General features: G+C 46.5%; 2 protein-coding genes across 2 annotated transcripts in view; one reads left to right on the forward strand and one right to left on the reverse strand.

Annotated features, from left to right (window-relative positions):
• Nucleotides 1–20,647, forward strand: part of LOC147444651 (B3 domain-containing protein Os01g0723500-like) — a 108,964-nt gene extending 88,317 nt beyond the window's left edge. The window contains exon 4 of the mRNA XM_086527910.1: nucleotides 19,286–20,647. Within this exon, the coding sequence (XP_086384036.1) occupies nucleotides 19,286–20,290 (1,005 nt within the window). The 3' untranslated portion in view covers nucleotides 20,291–20,647. The remainder of the gene's footprint in view (nucleotides 1–19,285) is intronic.
• A 2,547-nt stretch (nucleotides 20,648–23,194) lies between these two features.
• LOC147444652 (high mobility group B protein 3-like) lies at nucleotides 23,195–24,529 on the reverse strand. Its single transcript, XM_086527911.1, has 6 exons — nucleotides 24,269–24,529; nucleotides 24,113–24,170; nucleotides 23,988–24,032; nucleotides 23,761–23,841; nucleotides 23,636–23,674; nucleotides 23,195–23,530 (listed from the first exon to the last, which is right to left on the reverse strand). The coding sequence occupies exons 1-6, from the start codon at nucleotides 24,376–24,378 to the stop codon at nucleotides 23,510–23,512; spliced, it is 354 nt and encodes a 117-aa protein (XP_086384037.1). The 5' UTR covers nucleotides 24,379–24,529; the 3' UTR covers nucleotides 23,195–23,509.
• Nucleotides 24,530–24,769: the final 240 nt, after the last annotated feature.

Below are 24,769 nucleotides of genomic sequence, written 5' to 3' on the forward strand. Positions count from 1 at the left end.
TCTATCACTGGTGATCTCTAAGGGACATCCAAATCTGCATAAAATATTTTCATATAAAAATTTGGCCACTGTATTGCTGGTGCAATCTACTGTCGCTAGTACCTCTGCCCACTTTGTTGCATAGTCTGTAGCCACTAGCAGATATTTGCGATTACCTGGTTGAGCCGGGGGATATATTGGTCCCACAAAGTCCAAACCCCATCTCTCAAAAGGTAGCCACGCCATCGAGACCTGCAAAGGGCGGTTGGATTGCTTACTCGGCTTCGACCCACATCTCTAGCACACATCACAAACCTTAGAATATGCTATTGCATCCTTAAAAATGTAGGGCCACCACAGACCACTCTGTAGTATCTTCTGAGCAGTGATGTGACCAGGGTAATGGCCACTAGTGGGACCATTGTGGGCATCCTCCAGAATATGCTCCACCTCATGAGGTGAGACACAACGCTTCAGAACACCATCTGGTCCCGCCTTGTAGAGTTGGCCCCCGATCAGAGTGAAAGGCCTGGACTTCAACAGCAATCTCCTCTTTTGCAGTGGGGATGCCCTCTCTGGGTACAGCCCAGTAGATAGAAAATATAGGACCTCGCCGTACCATTCCGGTGTTGTATCTATTTTAAAAAGACGGCTATCTGGAAAGTCATCCGCAATCCCGGTAGCTTCTTCGCCTGTGTAAATGCGAGAGAGGTGGTCAGCCATTACATGATGCTTACCAGGACGGAGTACCACTTCAAAATCAAACTCCTGGAATAGGAGGAGCCATCGCCATACTCGACCTGCAACCTGTGGCTTATTAAGCAGATAGCGCAAGGCATGGTAATCAGTGATAACTGTGAAGTGGACCCCTAGCAAATAGTGACGAAATTTGTGTAGAGCATACACTATAGCCAATCCTTCCCTCTCTGTGGTGCTATAGTTTCGCTCTGCTTTGGTGAGCAGGCGACTTGCATAATGTACAGGGCAATCCAAGTTGAACTCTTTGCTAGGCTGAGTCAGCACAGCACCCACAGCCAGCAGACTGGCATCTGTATGCACATGAAAAGGTAGGGCCCAATCCGGGGCAACTAGAATAGGCGCTTCAGTGAGACGTTTTTTGAGGTATGCAAATGCTTCGGCCTCAGGTGTTGACCACCGGAAGGGAACAGCAGCACTGGTGAGCCGGGTCAATGGTTGAGCCACCTGTGCATACATACGTATGAACCTGCAATGATAGCCGGTGTGGCCCACAAAGCTCTGAACACCTTTGGGATTTATGGAAGGAGGTAACTTCAAGATGGCCACTATCTTCTCTGGGTCCGGTGCCAAACCTTGAGCAGACACCACATGGCCCAACAGTGTGCCCTCTGTGACCAAAAAATGACATTTGTTCGGATTGAGCTTTAAACGTGCCTCTCTGCACCTGAGGAAGACTGCAGAGAGCTGAGCAAGATGCTCCTTTAGATTTTCTACTGGGGTCGAACACTGAGCACCCGAGAAGGTGGAAAAGTCATCCATGAATATGCGAAGGTGATCAGTAAGCAGAGGACAAAAGATGAGATATACTATGCGATTGAAAGAAGGCGGTGCATTTTTAAGCCCAAAAGACATCCTAGTGTAGATGAAAATACCCCAGGGAGTCACAAAAGCTGTTTTGATTTGGTCGTCAGGATGTATTCCTAACTGATTGTAGCCGCTGAACCCGTCCATAAAACTATACAGTACATGGCCAGCGACATCTTCGAGGACTCTCTCAGTAAAAGGTGTCGGAAATCCATCCGGGATTGTGACCTTATTCAGAGCCCGATAGTCGACACAAACTCGAATTTTGTTGGACTGCTTCTTTGGGGCAATAACCATAGGAGACAACCATTCTGAGTGCTCTTCTGGTACAATAATACCTGCTTCTTGCATCTTTTCCAACTCGATTTTGACTGCTTCTGCATACTTGGGATTCAGTTTGTAAGCACGTCCTCTGACCGGCTTAGCCCCCTCAACCAGAGGAATTGTGTGGACTCCTAGCTCTGCTGGGATTCCTTCTAAATCGTGGTAAGACCAGGCAAACACATCTTTGAAAGAGCGCACGAAGGAGATTACCAGGTCGAGTAGAGCGGGGTGATCCCATAACCAAGTGGCTAATAAGATGGGCTGATGGCTGTCAGGGCCTCCTAGGTTGACCTCTCTGACTGGTCAGGCGGTGCAGTGGTCGAGGCTGCGCCAGGTGGAGAAGATTGTGCCGCCTCTGTTAGCCTTTGGACATTATGAGCTGGCGTTTGATCAATGTTGAAATCAGCATACTCTTCCTGCAACCAACCTGATGGAAGCTCTGCAAATGGTAAATCCTCAGATACCTCAAAGTGCTCCGGCATGGGTGGAGAGTCAGATGGAGTAGAGGCTAAGGAGGGAGCTGGGGTGTTGGCCAACTCTTGCAAGGGAGACTTTTTTCCCCTTCTATGGTGGGTTATAGGCTCACCCAGGCCGACGGTTTCCATCAAGGGACCCTCTGAAGGATGGGCACCAGAGACCGGTCCACTTGGTTCTGACTCACTTGAGACTGGTCCACTTGGTCCACGTGGTTCTGGCTCACTTGGCTGACTGGGATTCTTGGTCTCAGGTGTAGCTTCAGATGTAGGATCAGGGGGATAGGGTGAATCTGTTGGCAAAGGTTGAAGAGAGACTACATAGCATTGCATCGAAGAAGTGGCTTCTAACCACTGCAGTAAGTCTTCATCGGACCCATCGGGAGGGACCGGCTGGTCCAAGTCAGGGTTGGACTCTACTGACAAAGAGCTATGCTGAACAACCGGATCCATACCTCCTTCGAGACGAATTTGTTGCATAGGAGAGCCAGGAGTGTGTATCCACATGGCGTCGGTTCCCCAGTCGTGAAGTGCTTTCGTATGTCGCAGCCATGGCCTACCAATCAACAAGGGATAACCTCCCTCTACCAGGGGAAGATTAACTACCACAAAATCCAAGTTAAAAGTGAAATCTTGTACCTTCAGAGGCACCTTGTCGACTATGCCCACTGGGTAGACTGTTCTCTGATCAGCCAATGTAACAGTGAAAGGAGCAGGTCGGGTAGGCTTTAGACCTAAGGCCATCATAGTGAATTCGGGCATCAAATTGATTCCACATCCTCCATCAACGATGACGCCGGATAGCTGGTGCCCAAGAATAGATACAGTGAGGCGAGGACTTTTATAATCGGTGAGGGGAGCAGATGGATAGGAAATCAAATAGGACTCTGAGGGCTGTACAGGGAGGTGCCCGCCACTAGGCCCAGCCCCTGGGTACAGAGACTGAATGACTAACAAGGTGTCACTTCTAAGTGTAGCATCAAGCCTTAGCATGTCGTATAGTGACACCTGCTGAAAAGTATTTTTCAAGATGGCTTCTGCTGTGGGCTTGGCGCCTTCGAACTGGGCTCCTTTTGTGACCTTAATCTGTTCCAAATCAGCCACTGCTTCTAAGAAGGCTCCATCAATGTCAGATAACAAGGAAGTTGGTTTGCTCTGAGCAATTGGGAAGGACTTGTCCTTTGGGTCAGGTAGACCAGAGTGAGGAAGTGGAGACTGGCGAGGTGGACCTGTGGGTAGACTGAGACCAAGACCAAGAGCTGCTCTTTGTGCCCGAGTATGGACACTAGCAGGCTCCTCCACTTGCAGAGGCTTAACCACATGAGTAGCAGGTGAAGGTTGAGGCACGGTGTTCACAGTAATCAAATTTATCTTCGGAAAGGTGAATTCGGGCTGGCTCTGAGTCGAGCCTGAAGACGTGGATGCCCTTTGCTTGGGACAATCTTTACTGTAGTGATCCTTCGAATCAGGGCAATGACGACAAGGAGGGGACCCCTCGGGTAAAGGACACTTGCTCTGATAATGCCCATATTCTCCGCATCTGTAGCAGAGTATGGGCCGATTGGAAGGACGAAACGGGGGACGAGGTGGTTGCTGCATGGAATTTGAGGCTGAGGTGTAGAAACTTTGGGGAACTGAGGGAGTACTGGCATGGTAAAAACTGTGGGGTGCAAAGTTGTTGTGCATACCTTGCTGCATAGGGGGTGTTGTCAGCAGAGGAGGCAACTGGTTTTGATGGCCGTAGGGTGAGACCATGTTGGATGCAGGTGCTAACCCTTGTTGGAGAGAAGGACCATGATTTTGTTGTATTTGACGCAATCCCTTGAGATAGTAACAATCTTTATCCTCATGTCCAGCTTTTTCACAGAAGTGGCAGTAAAACCGAAGGGGGCATTCCTGTGGTGGGTGCCCTTGATAGCGGCATGAGCTACACCAAACCATAACCTTAGTCTCTTGCATACACTTGAGCTCTTCTAACTCGCGCTTAATCTGTTCCAATGCCTCATTATGTGTAGGCTTCTCTTGTCTAAGAGAGAAGGACCTCTCCTCTTGAAGAGCTCGTTGTAGCTTTAGGGCTTCCAGTTCCCTACGTAAAGAAGTTAAAGGATCAGTAGGACTACCTTCCGAGAACACAGAGGAAGTATCTATTTGAAGAGAGTTGTTGAAGAGCTTCCTTGCTCCCTCTATTCTAGTAGCAGCTGCGATGAACTCGTCGAGAGTGGCGTCGGGTCGGAGACTCTCTCGGAGTTTTTGCTGAGAAGTTTTGGGAAGCACCTTCTCCACCCACTTTTTAATCATGAATTCACCGGGTTGTTGGGGAAGCTTGGCCACCAGCGACTTAGTTTTCGTCATAAGCTCCGCAAAAGTCTCCTCAGGTTTGAGCACCATGTTGGCCAACTCATCCAACACCTTCTCTTGGTAGTCACCTGGCCTGAAAGCTGCACAGAACTGCTGTCTTAAGGCTACCCAAGTTGCAAAATGGTTCTCTGCAAATTGGCTGTACCATTTATCTGCTAGGCCATCCAGGGTGGATGGAAATAGTACCAAGTAAGCATCTTCTCTGTTCAGCCCACGTCCCCTACAGAGAGATACAAATCTTCTTGTATGGTTGTCAGCATCTTCTGAAGACAGCCCTTTGAATGTAGGGAACTTGATGTTCACCTTGGCCAAAACACTAGCTAGTGGCTCCATGATTTCTTGCTGAGTCTGTTGCACAGTAGCTTGTTGTAGAAGAATAGGAGAGAGCTTTTCCGGAGAAGGTGATCGCGAAGATGGGGAACCTGATGAAGGAATGGGTGATGTGATATGTGGAGGTATAGGTGATGAGGTTGAAGGATTTCTACAAGGTGTCAAAGGTCGTCTTCTGTGATAGTACTTCAGAGGGCTCAGTAGTGGGCTTTGACGCTCAACTGACCTCCTTGTATGTGTCATACAGTGACCTCCAAGCCAACCAAGCTTTGGGCAAGAAACCTTGAACTGGCCGAAGACTGGTCTAGACTCTACTAGACCATACTAGACCAGACGAGTGTCTAGACCAGCTGGACCAGGGACGAGGAGGACTAGAGCCACCAACGGCCCATAAATGTCCAGCCAGCTAAGTCTATCTCCAAAATGAGTGGTGGTGGTGACCTAGCCACGACGTCCACTAGACCATCGTAGGTACCCTGCCACGTGTCACTCCCAGCCAAAGGGTCCGTCCAGTGTGAACCAAACCAACTGTAGCTAACTGTCCAACTGCCTGTCCTGTGAAGTGACACTGTAGCAGGCTACAGGGAACTTCCCAGAGACAGATATGCCCGCCTTGCACTTGAGTCCTCTCGACAGTTAGCCATGCAGGGAGATACACATGCTGGTATGGGGAGATGACATCATGGTTTTAGGCGCATGGGTTCGGCATAGACAGATTGCCCCCCTTCCAATACTCACTGGATGCACCCTCTCTGACTCTTACACAGTCCGAGATCACCAAGCTCATCCGCCAGGACTTGAGTCAGCTAAACACCAGGAGAACATAGATACAACCAGTACAAGAGCTGGACACGAAGATGGCTTTCTACAGAGAGCATCTTCTATAGCTTACAGAGGACGGTTTTGTGACGAGGCCAAGATACATGGACACCCACTTGTCTCATGGGATACGATGTGCTATTGGCTAGATACGCACATCTTCACACCAGCAGCGGATCGAGACTAGGAGATACAGCGGAGTACCAACAGAGGCTAGGACATGCCCCCTGTGTGACATGGAGCCTGAGACAGAGTTGCACTACACATGCCACTGCCCCGTCTACTACGAGATACGAGGCCGCTTCCACTGCTTGTTCAGAGAGGGATTTGGACCACTCTCCAAAGTCATGCGATACGAGGATCAGAGATGCTTGGGTTTGTTTTTGCTCGAGCTGCACAGACACAGAGAGAGCCTGACGAGAGGACAGGCTAGGCAGTCTCAGAGACAGATCACAAACTTCTTTAGAGCAAACACTGGACACTCGGAGGAGCTACCACCACAGTAGAGCTCGTCGCCTTACACCAGAGGCACACTGATCGATTGAGCGACCGAGATGGGGAGATCCAGACACCCATGACTGCGGAGGACGACACAACATCAACGGAGGCTGCATCAGAGGATCCGAATCACTTTGGCCCGACATGCACGACGCTCGGTCAGACTATTGACCATGGAGGAGATTGATGAGATCCGCCAGCAACCGATGCTGGATCTCGTGTGATTTAACTATCCCAGCTAGCTGCTTAGTTCACACCTAGCAATTTAGGATTCCATAGCATAGTATTTTTATTTTGTCACTTTGTTACTTTTGTTACTCTGACTTTGTATCAGATCCACCACATTGTAACTTTCTGGTCTCATAGGTCACTTTGGCCTTTTGAAGACGTTAATATAACATTTCATTTCTCTCTGAACTATTTCTATTGAGTTTAAATATTTCTTCTTCTTCCTAGACTCTCTTACCCCGTTGAGGATAAACTTGCATAAAACGAGAGACAGAGAGTGAACCCGAGGAAAGTGCTTGCATAGGGACACTTCTCAGGACATGCATATTACAAGTAAACAGCATCCCAAAAGCTCTTGAACTATGGGTGAGTAACAGGAGCTCAACACCAACCCGCCTTATTTATATATGTGAACTCAACAGTTTCCATCTTGGATGATATGCTGGCTGGTCTTGGGCTATCGAAGGAGGAATGTTTGAAACAGAAGTTCAAGGATGGTCTCTATCTTTGAACAATACACATAGGCTGATTGTATGTGAGAATCGTCAGCTAGCAATAAGAAGGGCTATTGCCATGTGAAAAGATGGTGATGCAGTCGTAAGATGAGTAATGATGCACATAATTCTTCTACATGTCTCTGCTGCCCCTGGGCTTTTCTAAAGTAAGTGATGTTTGATGGCGCCATGTCGTAGCTGGAAAAGGTCATGAAGCTTATCAAATTATACGGAGTAGAAAAGAGCATTTTGATGACAGGGATAAATGTCACAAAGTGCTACAGGATTTGCATGTAGTAAATACAGATCCTCCGCCGAAAACAGGCCAATAGTTAGTGAGTCCTTAGAGCTTTTTTGAGTCTACCGGCAATATAGCTTGCACACATAACAGGATTCATAGATTTAACTCGGTTCATAGCTGGTCCATTCGGGCAGTCTTCTAGTAATGCTCTCCTAACACATTAGAGGGTGCTTGTATTGCACAACAACAAAGTTCTTCATATAATAAAATGTATGGGAACCAAGATTTACTATAGAGCATTGCTCTTATAAATCCCCATAAAAAGCTTAGATTTGGACATGGATCCCGGTTGTCTCATTAGGTCAATAAAATGGTTTTTTCTGACCAGTGTTGACAAGCATCAACATTGTAACAATCATTCATGGAAAAAGAAGATGAAGCTAAGGAATGTTTCAAAGTAGGGTGGCTACTCTTCACAAATTGTGACAACAAATAAACATGATCACAAAATCTTTTAAGGACATGAAAAGAAAAAAAGCACCTTTTGAAGTGGATTTTATAGAATGTGACCATTCCATGATCTTCTCAACTAGGTGGTTCAAAAGATTTGAACCATTGCTAAACTATGAATACATTCTTGTAAATAGGAAATTTATTTTGTCGGCACTGCCGGAGGCAGTTGCTAATGCAATGATTCGATGCTTTACTACAAGAATGTGGCCTTGATTATCGCATGGAAACTACTTCTTGAGGGAGTTTGAAATCAGATCCTTTCAGATTCTCAAAGCTTGTTTCTCATCTTCTATGGTGCCTCCTCATGCTATAGCAGAAAACTCCTTTGTGAATTCATCGCTGGTGGTTTCTTGCGTGATAGTTATGTTGAATGCCATCTCTCCTCCGGCAGTACCATCGTCTCTTGGATGCCTTGTTGCAGTAATCTACTGCCTCGGATGGTGACCAGCTGGTTTCAGCATGGAACGTTGCAAGCATTCCACTAGCTATTGGTGGGTCGGAAAATGCAAAAGGAGTGGGAGTGGCCATTCTTGCCATTACCAGATATATCTTTGCCTGCCTCTTTTTGTAATTGATGATGATCTTAGTGGCTTATTTTTGAAACAGTATCAATCTCCTCCATAATGAATAGCCAGGGAGGTCTCCCACGGTCTTGAGTGATAATTTCTTAAATTCTTTTGTGCATAGATCTTTGCGACCGCTGGACTGCTTGATCAAGGAGAACACCTTGTCGAGGAGAATCTTGTGGTGTCGCTCAGAAGTCTCCAAAGTGATGGTGATGAAGAAACCTGTTTTTGGACTGGTCCTTTATGGGTGGATCTTCTGCTCCTCAAGAGTGTCTCTCTAAGTCGTGTCTCTAGTAGAAAGAGCCCCAAACATCTCTATTCAGTGTAGTACATGACTCAAGAGAGTGGCCCAAACCCCTCTCTAAATAGAGAGAAAGAAAGAAAGAAAGAAAGATTTTTAACGTCTATGTCAGGCCGAAATCGGCCTATGAGACAAATCAAATGTACATGGTGTGTATGTCATCCGTCTATCGGAAAGACAAATGAAACAAAAACTGATACAAAACTGAACTGAGTGTAGGTAGTGGGGTATCTGAGGAGGGATGGAGCTCTATCTCTAGGGGTATATGCATGTCTATATGCTCAAGGTAGTACAATCATGAGAATGCATCAAGCTATCTAACTCCATCCTGTACTAATGGGGGGATGTAAGATGTGGTACATGGGCGGGTCTGGTGCCAAGGCTGCCCGGATGAAAGCTGTCGGGTCGGCCCTCATCCGGGCCACTCGCTCCTCAGTGGCACGGCGCTCCCGGGCTCGGATCTCCTCGATCTGTCGGTGGTGGGAGCTCGCGCCCCTGTAGCCTGACTCGTGGTCGTCGTCTAGCTCGGCTCACCTCCGCCTGTGGGAGTGTCACTCCCCTCTGAGTGTCTGGTGGGGGAGGGGCGGTAATCCTCTGAAAGAAGTCTGTGAGCTGCGACTGTCTCCCCTCTGTCTGTGTAGCTGTGTGTGGCTGTAGTAGTGTGTCCCGATGGCTCTGTATCTCTAGTAAGAACCGTCCGAGCTGTCTCTGATCTCGAGAGTCCATGATCTCTCGGAGAGTGGGCTGTCCTCTGAATAGGGCCTCATACCTGCCTCTGATCTCAGTGTATGCTCTGCATCTACATACAAAGTGCTCCTCACTCTCCACCTCCTCTGTGCAGGCTCTGCAGACGCGCTCCCCCCTGGGAACACCAGTATGTCTCCCGATCTCAATCTCTAACCTGTGTGAAGCCACTCTCAGCTGACCAATCGCCACCCGTGAGCTATGTGGCATATATGTGTCCATGTAGCGTGGTCTCTGTATGAACCCCCCGGACAATATGGTGAGAAACTGGTCTCTGTAATTTGACATCCTCGTCCCCAAGCCAGGTGACTCCCAGACTCTCCTAGTGTATAGCTGCCACAGATCCTGTCTCAGTACCAAGTTCCTCTCACTGCGAGAGAGGTGAACATATGGTGAGTGGGGGTCGTACTGGAATGGTGGTAGGCTCTCCATGTCAAGACCGTGTCCCTCAAACCATGCTCTGACCTGTGAGTACCATGCTCTCTCATGCCCACTCTCTGATAGCTGTATAGCTGCCTCAAATGCTCTACGAGTAAGTCTGTCAGGAGGTAGCTCTCTCATCCTCTGGATGAAGCAGACTGTCTGGAATAGTGCCTCTACCACCATGGGTGGTGTGGCGAGCTCGGCTCTAATAATGTCATGTGGCACTGTCTTCTTGCTGCGGAGCAAGCGTGAGATCATATATACCTGTGGCCTCTCAAGCTGTGTCCACTAGTCAGCTGTCAATCCTGGTGCCCATACTGCCGCCGAGTACATCAAGGCCGGGGTGACTAAGGTGTCGAAAAGCCACCCCTTCGTGCGGGGTTCCTGAAAGTGTGCCTGGTGGCATCTCCGCTCTAGCATGGCCAGAGCTGCATATCCTCGGGTGAGCCTGTCAGCAGCAGCCTGCCTCATAGTGAAGGGTCCTGGTAGGCTGGTGAATGTGATGCCAAGGTAGACATAGGAGGTGACTACATCAACCTTTCCTCCTGCTGCTGTGAAGGTGGCAGCGCTTCTCACTGCACTGGATGTGTGAAAGATCATAACCTTGGTTTTGCTAAGGTTCACAGTGAACCCCCTGTGTGTGCTGAATTCGTCCAAGGCCTCAAGATGGCGTTGCAAGCCCTCGGGTGACTCTGAAATCAACACAATATCATCAGCATATAACATGATGTGGACCGGAGTACCTGCCAAGTCGCTCCCCTCTCCCCCTGCTCGCAGTATGTAGTCGGAGATCTCGTCGATGTAGAGCCCCAAAGAGTGTCGGGGAGAGTGGGCATCCTTGCTTAACACCAATGGTGCTAGCAATGGTCTCTGAAAAACCGCCTGGGCAACGAACTCGACCCGTCACCTTCTCGTAGAGAGCATATATGGCCCAAATCATCTCTGTTGGTATCCCAATGCTGTGAAGGCGCTGGAAGAGTCTCTCGCGTGGGACTGTGTCAAAGGCCTTGCGGAAATCCACAAAGCAGCAGTAAAGCCTCTTCTTCCGCGCCTTTGCCCCATCAATGAGGCAGCGCAGAACGAAGATGTGATCAGTGGTGGAGAAAGCTCGTCTGAAACCTGCCTGGCCTGGAGCTCGTAAACCCTCGATCTCTGCGTAGCAGCTGAGCTGTGCCTCAAGTACTGCTCCATATAGCTTGGCCATCGTGTGGCCAATCATGATAGTCCTGTAGTTCCCTGGATCCAGGGTGTCGCCAGATTTGTGGATAGGCACTATGGTGTGCTGTGTCCACTCCTCTGGGAAGCCCTCCCCTATAGCCCGGTTGAAGACATGTGCAATCAACGGGGCTATAGTGGAGGCCGCATAAATGATGTGCTCACTCTGTAATCCAGTATGGTCAGCTGATCGTCTGTGCTGCATGCGGCGTATGGCCCTCTCTACCATCTGTGGTGTAAAGGAGGAGGAGCACGTGGGGCGTGGCTCGTGTGGCTGTGGGATAGGAGGCTGTCCTGGCACCTCGTAAAGTCGCTATGCATAATCATGCCATATCTGTGGATCCTCAATAGCTGTAGTCGGACGTGGCTCGCGCAGGGTGCGCCATGCTGTCGCGCTATCCATGCTCATGAATAGGCAGTATAGCTCAAGCTCCTGTGCCTCTTCGAATGCTCGCCGCTTTTGGCGTGTCAGTGTCTTCATATGCCGTCTGGCCTCTCTCTCTGTGATCTCTCCTAAGGCTCGCTGTGCGCGGAGGTGTCGGTATAGCTCTCTGCACTCATCATCATACCAGCGGTTCTGAGGCATAGTCCCGGGGGGGGGAGTGCGTCCTGTGTGAGTGGTGTGTGGAAAGGAGCTAATAGCTGAAGTGTGGAGAACGGAAGAGATATGTGATGTGAGAACTGAGAGTGATGTGGATGGGTGGAGGAGGCATAGGCCATGCTCGACCTCGGCCGAGTAAAGAGAGGCTAGCTCATGTGTGAAATGGATGGTGGTGTGTGGAGTGTGTGCTGTGGAGCTGTGTGGGATGGTATCTCCGCTGATGGAGAAAGAGAGGTATGTGTGGTCGGCTCCGATGGGTATGGGTGGAATGGTGAAGGATGTGATAAGGTGTGTAGCCTCCCTGGGTCCCAGAATATAGTCGACTGTACTCCCCCCTCCCTCTGCAACTCCATGTGGCATACAAGTCAGGCCCCCTGAGGTGGGCCACTGGACCATCCCGTTATAAATAACGAGACGGTGTTGGGAGCCAAGTCGAAGTAGATGTCGTCCGTAGGCTGTGACTGGAGCTCTATCTGCTGTATCTCTCATAGTAGCCTCCTCATCTAGAGTGTGTAGTGCCTCTGGGTCCTCGTGGTCATATGCCTCACACTGCTCACTGCGCGTACGAGCATTGAAGTCTCCCATAAGGAAGACTTCACCCAGTGTGGAGTACTCCATAATCTCCTCCGTGAGGCATGCGTACGGTGACTCCTGCTCAATAGGGGCGAATCTGGAGCCTGTGGGAGCAAAGTAGCAAAGGGCAATGTAGACGATCCTGTCTCGTGAGAGCTCGAGGCGAATCCACATGTAGCGGGCCTGTGGGTCCCGGGCAACAATCTGTAGTCTACTGTGAAGTCCCTGTCTAAAGAGTATGGCCACTCCTCCTGAGCCACGAGTGGTGTGCTGGCGCATACACCCCCGATGTAGAGACTCCCACTGGAATCCATGTATCCGTGGTAGCCCTCTCTCTGGGCTCTCGTGTGTCTCTGTAAGTAGAATGATGTCTCGACCTCTCATCACCTCCTCAAGTCTCTCTGGGTGTGTCCATAGGTCTCCATTGCAATTCCAAACCGTGACATGAATCTCCTCGTGTGTCCCACAGGCCGCGAGTCCCTATGCGATGGTCTTGCCATCAATGATAACCCTACCATCTCGATATACTGCCTTCTTCCCTTCTTTGCGGGCTTGGTGGACTCTAGGCATGCACGCGCGACGGTGATCTTGTTGCATCTTTCTGAGGTCATCATCAAGATAAATCGGGGGGCCTTCTAGCCCTCTCAAGATGACCCTCTTTCGGAGGAAAGAAGTTCGAGACTCCTCGGAGGCGAATTGGAGGATGAGAGCTCTCTTCTTTGGATCTTTGCCGGCTCTCCAAACTTTGGAGAAAGGGATCTCTTCTTCCTTGTATCCCACTTTCTTGCATAAAGCTTTCCCATCGCTCTCGGGTGTAGACCCTTCTTCTTCTTTGATGCCGGTCACTCGCACATTGAGACGGCGAGCTTGTCGCATCTTCTCCTCCTCGATGGTTGTGTGTACGATGAGTACCTCATCTTTTTGGGCTTCCTCTCTTGCAACCTTCTTGATGTTCTTTTTGACCACTTCGACCCATCCTTCTTTGGTGGCCTCTAATTTGTCCTCAATGCTTGCGGTGAGGGCTTTGGTGATCTCCTCCTTGAGGGCTTCCTTAGCCTCCTCTTTAATCTCTCCTTCTTCGGGGGTGAGGGATGTGATGGAAGCATGATGGAAACTGTGCTCATCAAGGAGCAACAGCAGTGGCGCGCAGAGAGAGAGAGCAACTATGTAAGGTTCAACAGTTGTTTCATAACTGTTAAAGCTAATAACTATAGAGCTCAATTTCCTAAGGTAATCTTGAGAGAGAGAGAGAGAGAGGGAGAGAGAGAGAGAGAGAGAGAGAAATGAAATGAAATGAAATGTTATATTAACGTCTTCAAAAGGCCAAAATGACCTATGAGACCAATCAGTTACAAAATAGTGAATCTAATACCATGTCTGGGTACAAAAGAACTAGAAAAGAACTAGAAGTGGAACAAAATACTACTACTACTACTACAATCTAAAACTACGTGGGTGTAGCAGCTGATACAATAGGTACCCGGTAAACTGGATGTAACAGTGTGTGAAACAAAGATGGAAGAAATGGTGAGGATCCATCCTCATCTGCACTCTGGATGTCGAGAGAGTATGGCTCGAATCTTCTGTTGTAGTCTCCGTCGATGCTGTGTAGCTCCTCTCCTCAGTCGCGGTCGTCTGTAGAGAGAGAGAGAGAGGGAGAGAAATATTATATTAACGTCTTCAAAAAGGCCAGGGTGACCTATGAGACCAAACTGATACAAAAGTGGTGAATCTGTTACAATGTCTGAAAAGTGTGAAAGTGTGAAAATAAATGCGAAAAACTAAATACAAAGTATTAGATAGACTTCTTAGGAGAATCCTGGGTGTCTGGCTAGAATGCTTCTAATCCTTTGTTGTAGTCTCCTCCGGTGAAGTGTGCTTCTGCATCTCGGTCGTGGTCGTCTTGATTTCCTAAGATCAATTGCCCTGTCAATGAGGGTGCCTTTGGTATGAATGTGGGTACTCCTTTGTGCTCGCTGCTAGCCTCTTGCTTCTCCTTCCATTCCTGCTTCTATCGATCCGAAAAAATCTGTGATCTGCCTTTGAGGCTGTAGTGCTCTTTGTCTTCTCATTAGATTATCCCTGTGTCGATGTAGTCCCAGTAGGTACAGGCCTAAGCACCTTTGATCTTGGTATTGCATGACTCTATCTAGAGGTCCAAAGCCTTCTTTGAATAGGCAATGGAAACGCCCACGTATCTCATAGTATACGATGCAATGGCATATGTAGTGTAATTCTGTCTCCGGCTCCATTCCGCATAACTTGCAAATTCTGCTCTCAGGTGGGATTCCCCTAAATCTGCCAAATTCAATTTCCAGCTGGTGTGAGGATGTACGAATCTGACCAATAGCACATCTCAAACCATGAGACAGGTGGGTATCCATGTAGCTCGGGCGAATCACAAAACCATCTTCAGATAGTTGTATGAAGTTTTCTTTGTAGTCGGCCATTTTCATGCGCAATTCTTGTGTAGGGTCTACCCATGTCCTCTTAGTGTCTAACTGTATAAGATCCTGGCGGATGATTTTATTAATCTCCGTTCGTGTGATTGCCAGTGATGGAGCCTCAAGAGAGTATTGGAAGGGGGGTAATCTTTCCATACTGAACCCGTGTCTCTGAAACCACGAGGACAGTTGCACATACCAGCATGATGTATCTCCTTTCATTGCTAATTGTCGAGAGGATTCGAGGGCCAATCTAGTATATCGGCAATTATTTGTATCCCATAAACCATGTATAGAGGACACTGATCTGGTAAGAGCTTCAATTTCTATCGGAGGGGCAGCTAGTTCCGCTCGGGTAATCGCGTGTGGTACGGAGGCCTTGGCTCTAATCATTCGGGAAATCATAGATACCAAAGGTCTCTCCATTGACTTCCAATTATCCTGATCCACAGATGGTCCCCAAATCTGGACCCCATAAAGCATAGCAGAAGCCACCACGGTATCAAAGAGCCAGAGTTTTGTTTGTGGTTCCTGAAACTGCACTTGTGAACACATCCTCTCCAACCCTCCCAAGGCCGCAGAGGCTCTGGACAATCTAGCATCCGCTGCTTTCTTAAGAGTAAACTTCGGTCCTGTAAATACCACACCAAGGTATGTGTATGCATCTGTGTACTCTACTGTATCCTGGCCATATGCAAATGTAGGTGCCGATCTCCTAACCCACTGCGGTGTGGTGTTAAACACCATAACTTTGGTTTTACCCAAATTTACCGACAGTCCGTTGTCCTCCGCGAATTTATGTAATGCATCTAACTGCCTCTGCATTCCATCTGGTGATTCTTCTATCAATACAATATCATCTGCATATAACAACAAAGGGATCCATGACCCTGCAAGTTGAGCACCTCTGTCACCCTCTCTATCAATGTAATCTGATACCTCATCTATATACATACCAAATAAAGTAGGGGACAATGGGCATCCCTGCTTTACTCCAACGGTGGAATGAACAATGTCGGAATCCCCTTCTGGAGTATGTACATAACCAATTTTACTGACCCGTATAAGGCCATGATCCCCTAGATAATCTCTTTGGGGACCCCTAACTCTTGCATTCTGCGCATCAATCTGGCCCTTGGTACTGTGTCAAAAGCTTTCCGAAAATCCACAAAGCAACAATACATCCTTCTCCCACTTGCTCTTCCTTCTTCAATAATGGCTCTGAGCGTAAGAATATGATCTAAAGTGGAATAACCCCTCCTGAATCCAGCTTGTCCTCTTGCCCTTATGCCCTCATTCTCTGCCCATCTACTCAATTTTTGTTCCAGAATGGATGCGTACAGTCAAGTCAATGTGTGACCCACCATAATGGTACGGTAGTTCCCGGGTATCATAGGATCCCCTGACTTGAAAATAGGTACGATAGTAGATAATTTCCAAGATTCAAGTAATCCTTCACACATGACCCGATTAAACAGACGAGCAAGGACTTCTGAAAGTAGATCCCTTGCATGGATCAGATGTTCTGCTACTAAACCCTCATGATCATATGCTCTTCTTGTCTTCATCTTATCAATGGCTTTTTCCACCATTTCCGTAGTAAAGAAAGTACTAGTAGTAGGGCATGGCTCTAGCGGATCTGGTAATGGAGGCTGTCCAGATACCGTATATAATGATGTTACATATTGACCCCAAATCTCAAGAGAGGTAATTGTCGGAGGCGATGAGTGCTCGTGAAATAAACGCAAGGCCTCATGTGAGTCCTGACTCAAGAAGAGCTGATATAAATCCTTCTCCAGTTTGGCTAAAAATGCCCTTTTCTTGCGACGTACTATACGCCGAAGAGCAATCCGAGACTGTTTATATGTGATGATCCCAAGTGTAAACTCTTTCTGGACCTGGGTTCTCGTCTCTCTGCATTCCTCGTCGTACCAACTGTTTTGAGGCATGTTCCCAGATCCTCTCTTCTGATCAGGCTGAGTATGTGGGTATGCCTCTTGTGCTGCTCCATGTAGTATCTCTGTTAGCTGAGAAGTAATCTCCTCTACAGTATATACTAGCTCCGCTGCCCACATCCTATTATAGATCTTTTCCACATAGACTGAATCAGTCTCTGGCGTGAAAGTATATCTTGTGTGTGTCTTCTTCCTTTGTACTGGACAGGCATTGTATTGGAAGGAGATTGATAAGGTCAAGAGAGCATGATCCACTGCAATCCCAACCGGTCTGGGTCCCACCTTAAAGTCCTCGATACTAGAAATAAAGCTTGGTGAAGTCATGACATAATCCACTGTACTGGCCCCATGCCTGTGCGGGAAGCATGTGAATCCCCCAGATAGAGGGAAATTCTCTAGACCATTAAGTATGGCCAAACCATGTGTAGTTGCCATCTCCATGAGATGTCTCCCATATTCAGTGTGTTCTTTATCCTGTGAGTTTCTAGTAAGCCCCTCCTGTGATAAATCCACTTCTTTGAGCATTTCCTCAGAAGTATCAATATGGAGAAAGGGGAATGTCCTTTAGGTGAGGAGTAGACTGATGTACTTGAAGGGAAGTAGCATATAGCGATATATAGAAATCTACCTGTCTCGGCTCTCATTCTCACCCACATATACCTTGCTTGTTCATCTTTTCTGATAATCTGTAGTAGTAGTTTCAGCTCCTCTTTAAATAAGACTGCTACTCCTCCCGAACCCCGGCTACCTCGTAGAGATCTCTTGTCTGGTCGACCAGCTGTTTCCCATAAATACCCCTTCACATGTGGCATAAGCTATCCCGGTATCTGGTGTGTCTCTGAGTAGAAAACTATGTCTCTGTCCCTAAAGCTGTCTTCAAAGGCACCTACATCTAGCCTATATGATCCATTACAATTCCACGCCGCTATCCGGAGCGTCGCCCCATAGGTCTCGCACCGTCATGATGAGCGCTTTTCCAGAACCACTACTTTCCCTCCTCTATAAAAGGCGATTTTTCCCTTTTCTCTTGCTGCCCTGATCTCTGGCATCAACTCTTGCATGTGTGCCACTTGTGCCAATGTAAGGTCATCTCCCAGGAAAATACCGGAGTTGGCCTCTTCTTTAGAAATTCTTTCCTTATTTCTATATTCGGGAAGCGGAGAATAAGTGCCCTATCCTTTACGTTTCCCTTCTCATCGATTCCTTTCTTGCCCACTCTCCATGCACTTGTGTGAGTAGGCTCTGTGATGTCCATGCGTTGTAGCAGTTCCCTCACTTCTTCATCTACATTCTCTTTGTCTTTGACTCTTGTGACCCGCACATGCAGAGCCCGATTCTTCCTTTTCTGCTCTTCCTCAATGGTCATATTAATAATGGTGGAGATAGGTGTGGTCTCAGACATCTGGGCCTTCCCTTTCTTCGCATCCTCAATCCATTTCTCTGCTTCATCAACCTTTTCTTGTGTCTTACAAAGACATTCCGCCCATGAAGATGCCGTTTTCGATTTCTGTTCATCTCCTTCCCGTAAAGCTTTCATCTGATCCTTCATGTCCTCGAGCTCCTTCAACACCGAAGGTTGGTCGTCTCCCTTCTCCTTAGTTGCAGATTTGCAAGCCGCAAGTTCTCCTTTCAGCTCCTCGATTATTGCATCTTTTTCCCCATGTGCTTTTCCATAGGATCCATCGAACCCGAGCCAGAAATGTGGGGTAGGGTACTATGGTACTAGGGTGAGGGACTGAGAATATGGCAAACTTAACCAGTTTACCTTAAGGCTTAAAATCTCTTTAAACTTGAACGCAAAGAGAATGGTCTTAAGGCTTAAAAATCTCTTTAAACTTAAAATTTATCTTAAGGCTTAAAATGAAATAAACTTGAATGTAAGAGATATTGACTTCCTACCATAGTTACCAGGAACGGGAACGCGGAACAAAATGCCATTCCCTGTTACGGGTACTCACGTTTGAAACACGGAACAGGGACTCGGAACGGAAACTTGGAATGGGAACGGGGAACGGAGACCTAAAAACGGCCATTCCCTGTTACTATGCTTCCTACACGTAGAAGAAGGGGGGTGCCGGCTGCTGGACTTGCTACGCGTAGAACAGCTAGACTTGCTACGCGTGGGACGTGAGCTTCGTGCGTGGTGTGTGCCCCTTCATGACCCCTGCGAATCCATAAGCCTTGCGCGAAGTGCTGTCTCTGCGCTCATCTACCAGAGACCTCAGCCCTACGTGACGAGTTGCCTCTACGCGATTCTCTCCTGCTGCATGAGGATCCGCCCCTGAACCTCTGCGCGAATGCAAACAGCAGCCCTTGTGCGCTCACAAAGAGGACCTTGGTGTTGCTTCACGCGCCAGCAGGTCAGCAGGCCAGGCACGGCAGCAGCATCCCATGGTGCGGGGGGGGGGGGGGGGGGGGGGGGGGGGGGGGAGAGAGAGAGAGAGAGAGAGAGCTGAAATGATAATCATTCAGGTTAGTGCTGATGTCTGCAACCTTTGACTGTGACTTTCATCTTTTAGAGAGAGAGAGAGAGAGAGAGAGAGAAAGATGAAACGAAATGAAATGTTATATTAACGTCTTCAAATGGCCAAAATGACCTATGAGACTGAACTGAAAGTGTGTACAAAATAACGTTTATGGCAGGGTATTTCTAGAGGCTTTGCAGCAGAACATTTGCCTTGTGAGACACAGCAAGTTATTCTGACAAACTCTTCAAGAAAGCAGTGGATCACGAAATTGCTGGGATCACGCTCTAATCCTGGTTTAAGTGGAGGATGGAAAAAGTTTGCTGTTGATAATTATCTAGAGGAAGGGGATGTGTGCGTTTTTGAGCTCACAGACAAAACCAGTCTTCATTTGACAGTGCACATCTACAGGGTTGTAGAGCTTGATAAAATGCAAATGCAGGACAAAACTCGTCTGGCCAAGAAATGCCACCTGATAGGGGCAGGGAAAATGCGAGGTGCCATTTCTGGGGATGGGATGAAGAGTAACATAATAGCAAGGACAAATAGCTTGCCAACTGTTCATCATGACCATCAACTTTTTCCAGAACAGAAACCTACAGAAAATGGTGAGCTTTGTGGTATTGAAGTAGAGATTTGCCAACACTTGAAGAGCATGTTGTTGCAGAAACAGGTGAAAGAAGAGGAAACAATTCAGCCTGAACTGGGGCCTTGCATTGTGAAGGCCGAGCCGCTTGATTTGTTGGAGATGGGATTATGCACAGACAAGATAAATGAAATGCAGAATCATCCTCCTGAAAAGATCCATGAGGACTTGTCGAGAAAAGCGAAACACGAAGCGCGACGGCAAACTGCTGCGTCAAATGTGAAGATGAGAGGGAGAATCGTAGTTGAGACAGAATGCCTTGATAATACACAAGCAAAGAAGTGCCCACTTGATGTTAATGGCTGCATTCAAACTCAGTTGAATGCTGCCTCAACCCGAGAACCAAAAACTTTCTGCTACTATGATGTGGAGAGGCTGATAAATCGTCGAAAAGGAAAGTCTGAGGACGAGTTTCTGGTGCAGCTTAGTGCAAAGGCCAAGAGCGGTACACAAACAAGCATATGCAGCAGAGAACAAGGCAGTTGGTGGGTTCCCATGTCATTTTTCAAGCCAGGCTTTGACTCATGCCATTTGTGATCTGTTGTGTGTAAATCTCCAGATCCAAAGAACTTGGGGATCTCCTTCTTGAGAGCTATTATTTTATCTCTGATTCAATCAAGGAAGTAAGCAAAATTTATCCTCTGATATTTTTGTAATTTTGATGTGCTAATCAGCACCTTATACCCAGTACAATGCCCTTACTACTTAAGGAAGGGTTGTTCATGACCCAATTAGGGACTAGACTTGCCCTGGACAACCCTCAGCATCGAAGGGTACATGACCAATTGTTTCAGCTCTCTTCCTCTGCACTTTTCTCAATGCTCTGCCCCCAACCTCAATATTGGTCATGAATTTGCTTCCTCCATTTATGACTAATCACACAGGTTTATGCTTGATATGCTTGTCACTCTACCTCGACCATACCTTTTGAAGTCTTCCATGTTACTTGACTGTACTAATTTGATGTGAGGTGGTGGTTTATTTTTTGGCATAGTTTGAAACAATGGAGCTATCATTGAAAGCAAATGGAAGAACATGCTCATGTTGGAACCTCCTTTGAGTAACTCATAAGTGAAAGAGATGTTGGACCAATCTCACTTTTTGGTCTTGCAAGGCCTAGTAGTAAGTGTATGGGTCGATAAGGCTGCCTATAATGCTCTTCTATCTACATCTACCACCCTTTCCTTCTAGTTTGGTTTCATTGAATGTGTATATACATCAATGTCTTGTTCATTGCCAAACCTCTATCTTTGAGTTGAGGTTCCATCATCTATTTTGTGTCACCAAATAATTAACTTTTGAAAAAGGCTTTTCTTTTACCCAAGCTTAACTCATTGCAAATGCACCCCTTGGTAGCCTTGCACTTACACCAAGGTTACTTTTTTCCACCTCATGTCGATTGGGTTATCACAATGTGGTTCAATCTCGAGGAGTGGAAGAGAGAAACAAGGGGAGGTTGGACAAGCCTTTCTTTTCTAAGTAACCAACCATTCTTCAAAGACAAAAATTAGAGAGATCGACATGCACAAGTGGGTCTTAGGATACATGCACTCTCAAACAAGCAAAAAAAAAAAGGGAAGCTTGAGTATGCATTGAGCACTCATCTTGAGCATCATAATCAATCACTTCCAATACACATTACATTGGTATTAAAGCTCTTCGTATCGCTGACCCTAGTCCATCGCACATCGGGTCCCATTGTCTTAAGAGCAACTAAGCCATAAAGAACCACATAATTACTTTATTCTTGCAAAATTCCTACCAATACGGAGTAAGGTGTAATGATTTTTGGTTGGAGTATCTCATGTACTTCATGAAATTTAGAAGTCTTCTTAAATTGGATCCGCTCAAGAGCCCTTGAATGGCTTTTGGTGTAATGATTTTTGGTTGTAGTATCTCATGTACTTCATGAAATTTAGAAGGGACTTCTTAAATTGGCTCCACTTAAGAAGAGCCCTTGAATGGCTTTAATAACCTTACATGCATTATTTACAAATGAGATGGAAGTTGCTTAAATTTGAAATGATCCATAATATCCACTGAGAAGGGATATAATAATTTTGATGGCCAATTTGCTCACCTTGTTAGCTATTGCCTTTAGTATGCTAAGAGCTAGTCTTTTAAAGGGGGGGAAAAATCATTTTTCTCAAAAGCTAAAGCATGGTGGAGCTTATGAGCAATTCTTATGTTGTAGCTTATGCCATCTTCAACTCTTTGAAAGGCAATGTGTAATTAATGCACATACTTGAGTAATAATTAATTTGTAAATATTGCAATGTGAAAATGAAGTTGGAAAAGAAATTATGATCACTTTCTTTGGTGAATACTAATAAATTAGCATATGAAGAAGCTAGTGCTTCCATAAACTCAGATCATGCATCAACGCAAGTTCCTTCTTACAACCTATAGAGTGCCCCTCATAAAAGGACAACTCCCTAGCAATCCCACAAGCATCTTAACAAAAGGGTTCGAGAGAGGATCTAGTACTAGCATGGATCATAAAAGCCTCTCTTCCACGCACATGATTTAATCTTTTACTTGCTAAATCACGAAGTGATCCTAAGCAATTAACTTTATATAGGAGCACATTCCAATGAAGCTTCTCTTAGGATCCTAAGTCACCTCTGGTGGAAAGCACCTCACTTTTGTCTTTTTTGGGTCCATTTAAACAACTCTTGTATAGCCAATTCACTCTTCTAATCATTAATGTCGAGCTTGTAATGTTACAACTTTCAAAAAGGCACAATAAAATGATTGTATGCTCATGTAAAGTTTTGAAGTAATTGCTAATATCATCAAAAAAATACCTAGGTAGAACATCACTATGTATCCATTTAGAACTAAAGTGGTTCTAAATACAAACTTATGGATACTTTTGTTGCAGAATGGGCCACATCGAGATGATTCAAGACAGATTTTACAAAAAACGATCTTTAAGTATGTCTTATCTATTTTGAAGATGGTAACTTCAATCAATATGTATCTTGAGCTCTCATGGAGGAATTGCTTCATGACACCAACCACACAATTCTCCAATTTAAACACAAGATTCTTATTAAATGAAAAGCATCAATAAAGGCATGAGATAACTTCGAAGCATGAGATCACTTCGAAAAACCCTTTGTAATGGATTATCTATGAGAAATACCTATTTCTAGGAGCACAACAGTAAGGATGGATGTCTCTACATTCATAGGGATTGTTATTAGACGACATCAAAAAGATTTGTACCAACAAGGTAACGACTTTAGGCATCTTGTTACCTAGCAATGTTAGGAATCCATATCAAATGTAACTACACAAATGACATTTTGCAACCATAAATCTTGCATCAGGTACATTTGTCCCACCCATTACAACGAATAAACCAGTCTCAGAGATCATAAACCTCACGCCACAAAGAGAGAGAGAGAGAGAGAGAGAGAGAGAGAGAGAGCTGTATAATTCAAAATAGAATTTTTCATTACATTTTCTTTGATATTGGTCACAAGGTTAAAATGCCAATGACAGCCAAGGACCAAGAAGCAGTCTGAAGCAAAATCTGCCAAACTACTAACAAGGACAGGAGAGACATTCCATCCTTTACAAAATAAAAAGCTTTTTGTATACATGGGAAAAAGGCTATGGCAGAAAGAGGATGAAATACTACGGCAGCAATAAGATGGAAGGCCATTTCTCTAGACTGCAGCAGCAGGAAAAAGAGGGCACCAGCAATAAAATTGAGGTAGGCAAAATCCCATATTGTAACTCGACCATTCATTCCTCCTCAGACCCTTCCTGCCCATCATCATAGAGTCACCTTATTAGTAAGGAGATTATCATTAAGCTTACAGGAGCATTTCACTCACAGTATAAACAGATTCAATGCTCTTTTCCACCCACCTCATTGCTATCACCTTGTTCTAAATTCTCACCATCTTCCTGCTTAACAGACAACAAGCTTGCCCATCACCAATGAATAATATTCCTCACATACCTTTCTTTAAAAAAGTGATAGATGCACCCACCTTACTCCTGTTGTAAGCATCCATCTGGCGCTCATATTCAGCTTTTCTATCTGCTGCAACGGAAACATAAGGCTCCTTCTCCTGAAAGAACCAACCTCTAAAGTTTTAGACAAATTACTGAGATCTACAATCACTGGATATAATACACTCCAAAACCCAGACACAAATGTATACATTACAACATATATACCCTCTCCAAAGCAACTTACGCACAAGAACACACGCACCTTATCAGACATGGAACTCCATTGGTTCCCACCAGCTTTCCCAACCTGCACAAAGTGAGAACCATTAACAATAAGGCATGAGCGCACATTAAAAACGTATCCTCCACAAACGTTCTTGTACTCACTGCTGCGACAGACTTGTTCTCTGGATGCTTCTCCTTGTAGGTCTTCCTGAACTCCTCCCTGCAAATGGAGGGACATTCCAGGTGACCAACGAAAATGGGAGTCGTAACAAACCGAAGGTTTCAAGGCAAAAACGGAAAGGAGAACAGAAAGGTTACATAAAACAGAAGAACGCAGAGGGAGGCCGCTTGGGCTGGCCCGGGTCCTTCGACTTCTTCGGCTTTTTCTCCTGCCTCGCCCCCCTGCTTGCTGTCTTTCTCTTCTCCATAGCTAGGCCTAGCTGAGAGGGGGGAAGAGAGCGTGCGAGTGTGTGGAAAATACGTGAGAGGATGTGCCAAGGAGAGAGCGCGCTCTGGTCTGTGCGCGAGAATCGGATAAACGGAGTGCAAGGGCGGTGGTAGTGAGAGAGATCTGCGAGTTGTTAAGTAGGCTCCATTTGGGCGAAATTTTGAAAATAGAGGCGGGAACAGGTTTAGAGGCCTATTGCATGCTGGTGTACTACTCTTAGCCTTACCAAGCTCTAGGCAATGTGGCTTACCATTTTCCAAGGGCCTTTACACATCTAGCAGCGCCCCCCCATTGCTCTGATGTAGTGCGCACATGAGGCGTTCACGGTTCAGTTGTTAGCACCATGAACGTGATCGCACCAGTTGTTGCTT

This window comes from Adiantum capillus-veneris, chromosome 13 (genome assembly GCF_014529385.1).
Source record: "Adiantum capillus-veneris isolate H3 chromosome 13, ASM1452938v2, whole genome shotgun sequence".
NCBI lineage: Eukaryota > Viridiplantae > Streptophyta > Polypodiopsida > Polypodiales > Pteridaceae > Adiantum > Adiantum capillus-veneris.

What these genes read in the sequence shown, in the direction of transcription:
- LOC147444652 (XM_086527911.1), bottom strand. Translation starts at nt 24,378, where the DNA reads ATGGAGAAGAGAAAGACAGCAAGCAGGGGGGCGAGGCAGGAGAAAAAG. An exon ending in TCTGCGTTCTTCTGTTTTAT is followed by an intron (nt 24,171 to 24,268) that starts GTAACCTTTCTG and finishes CTCCATTTGCAG; the next exon opens with GGAGGAGTTCAGGAAGACCT. An exon ending in GGAGTTCCATGTCTGATAAG is followed by an intron (nt 23,842 to 23,987) that starts GTGCGTGTGTTC and finishes TGGTTCTTTCAG; the next exon opens with GAGAAGGAGCCTTATGTTTC.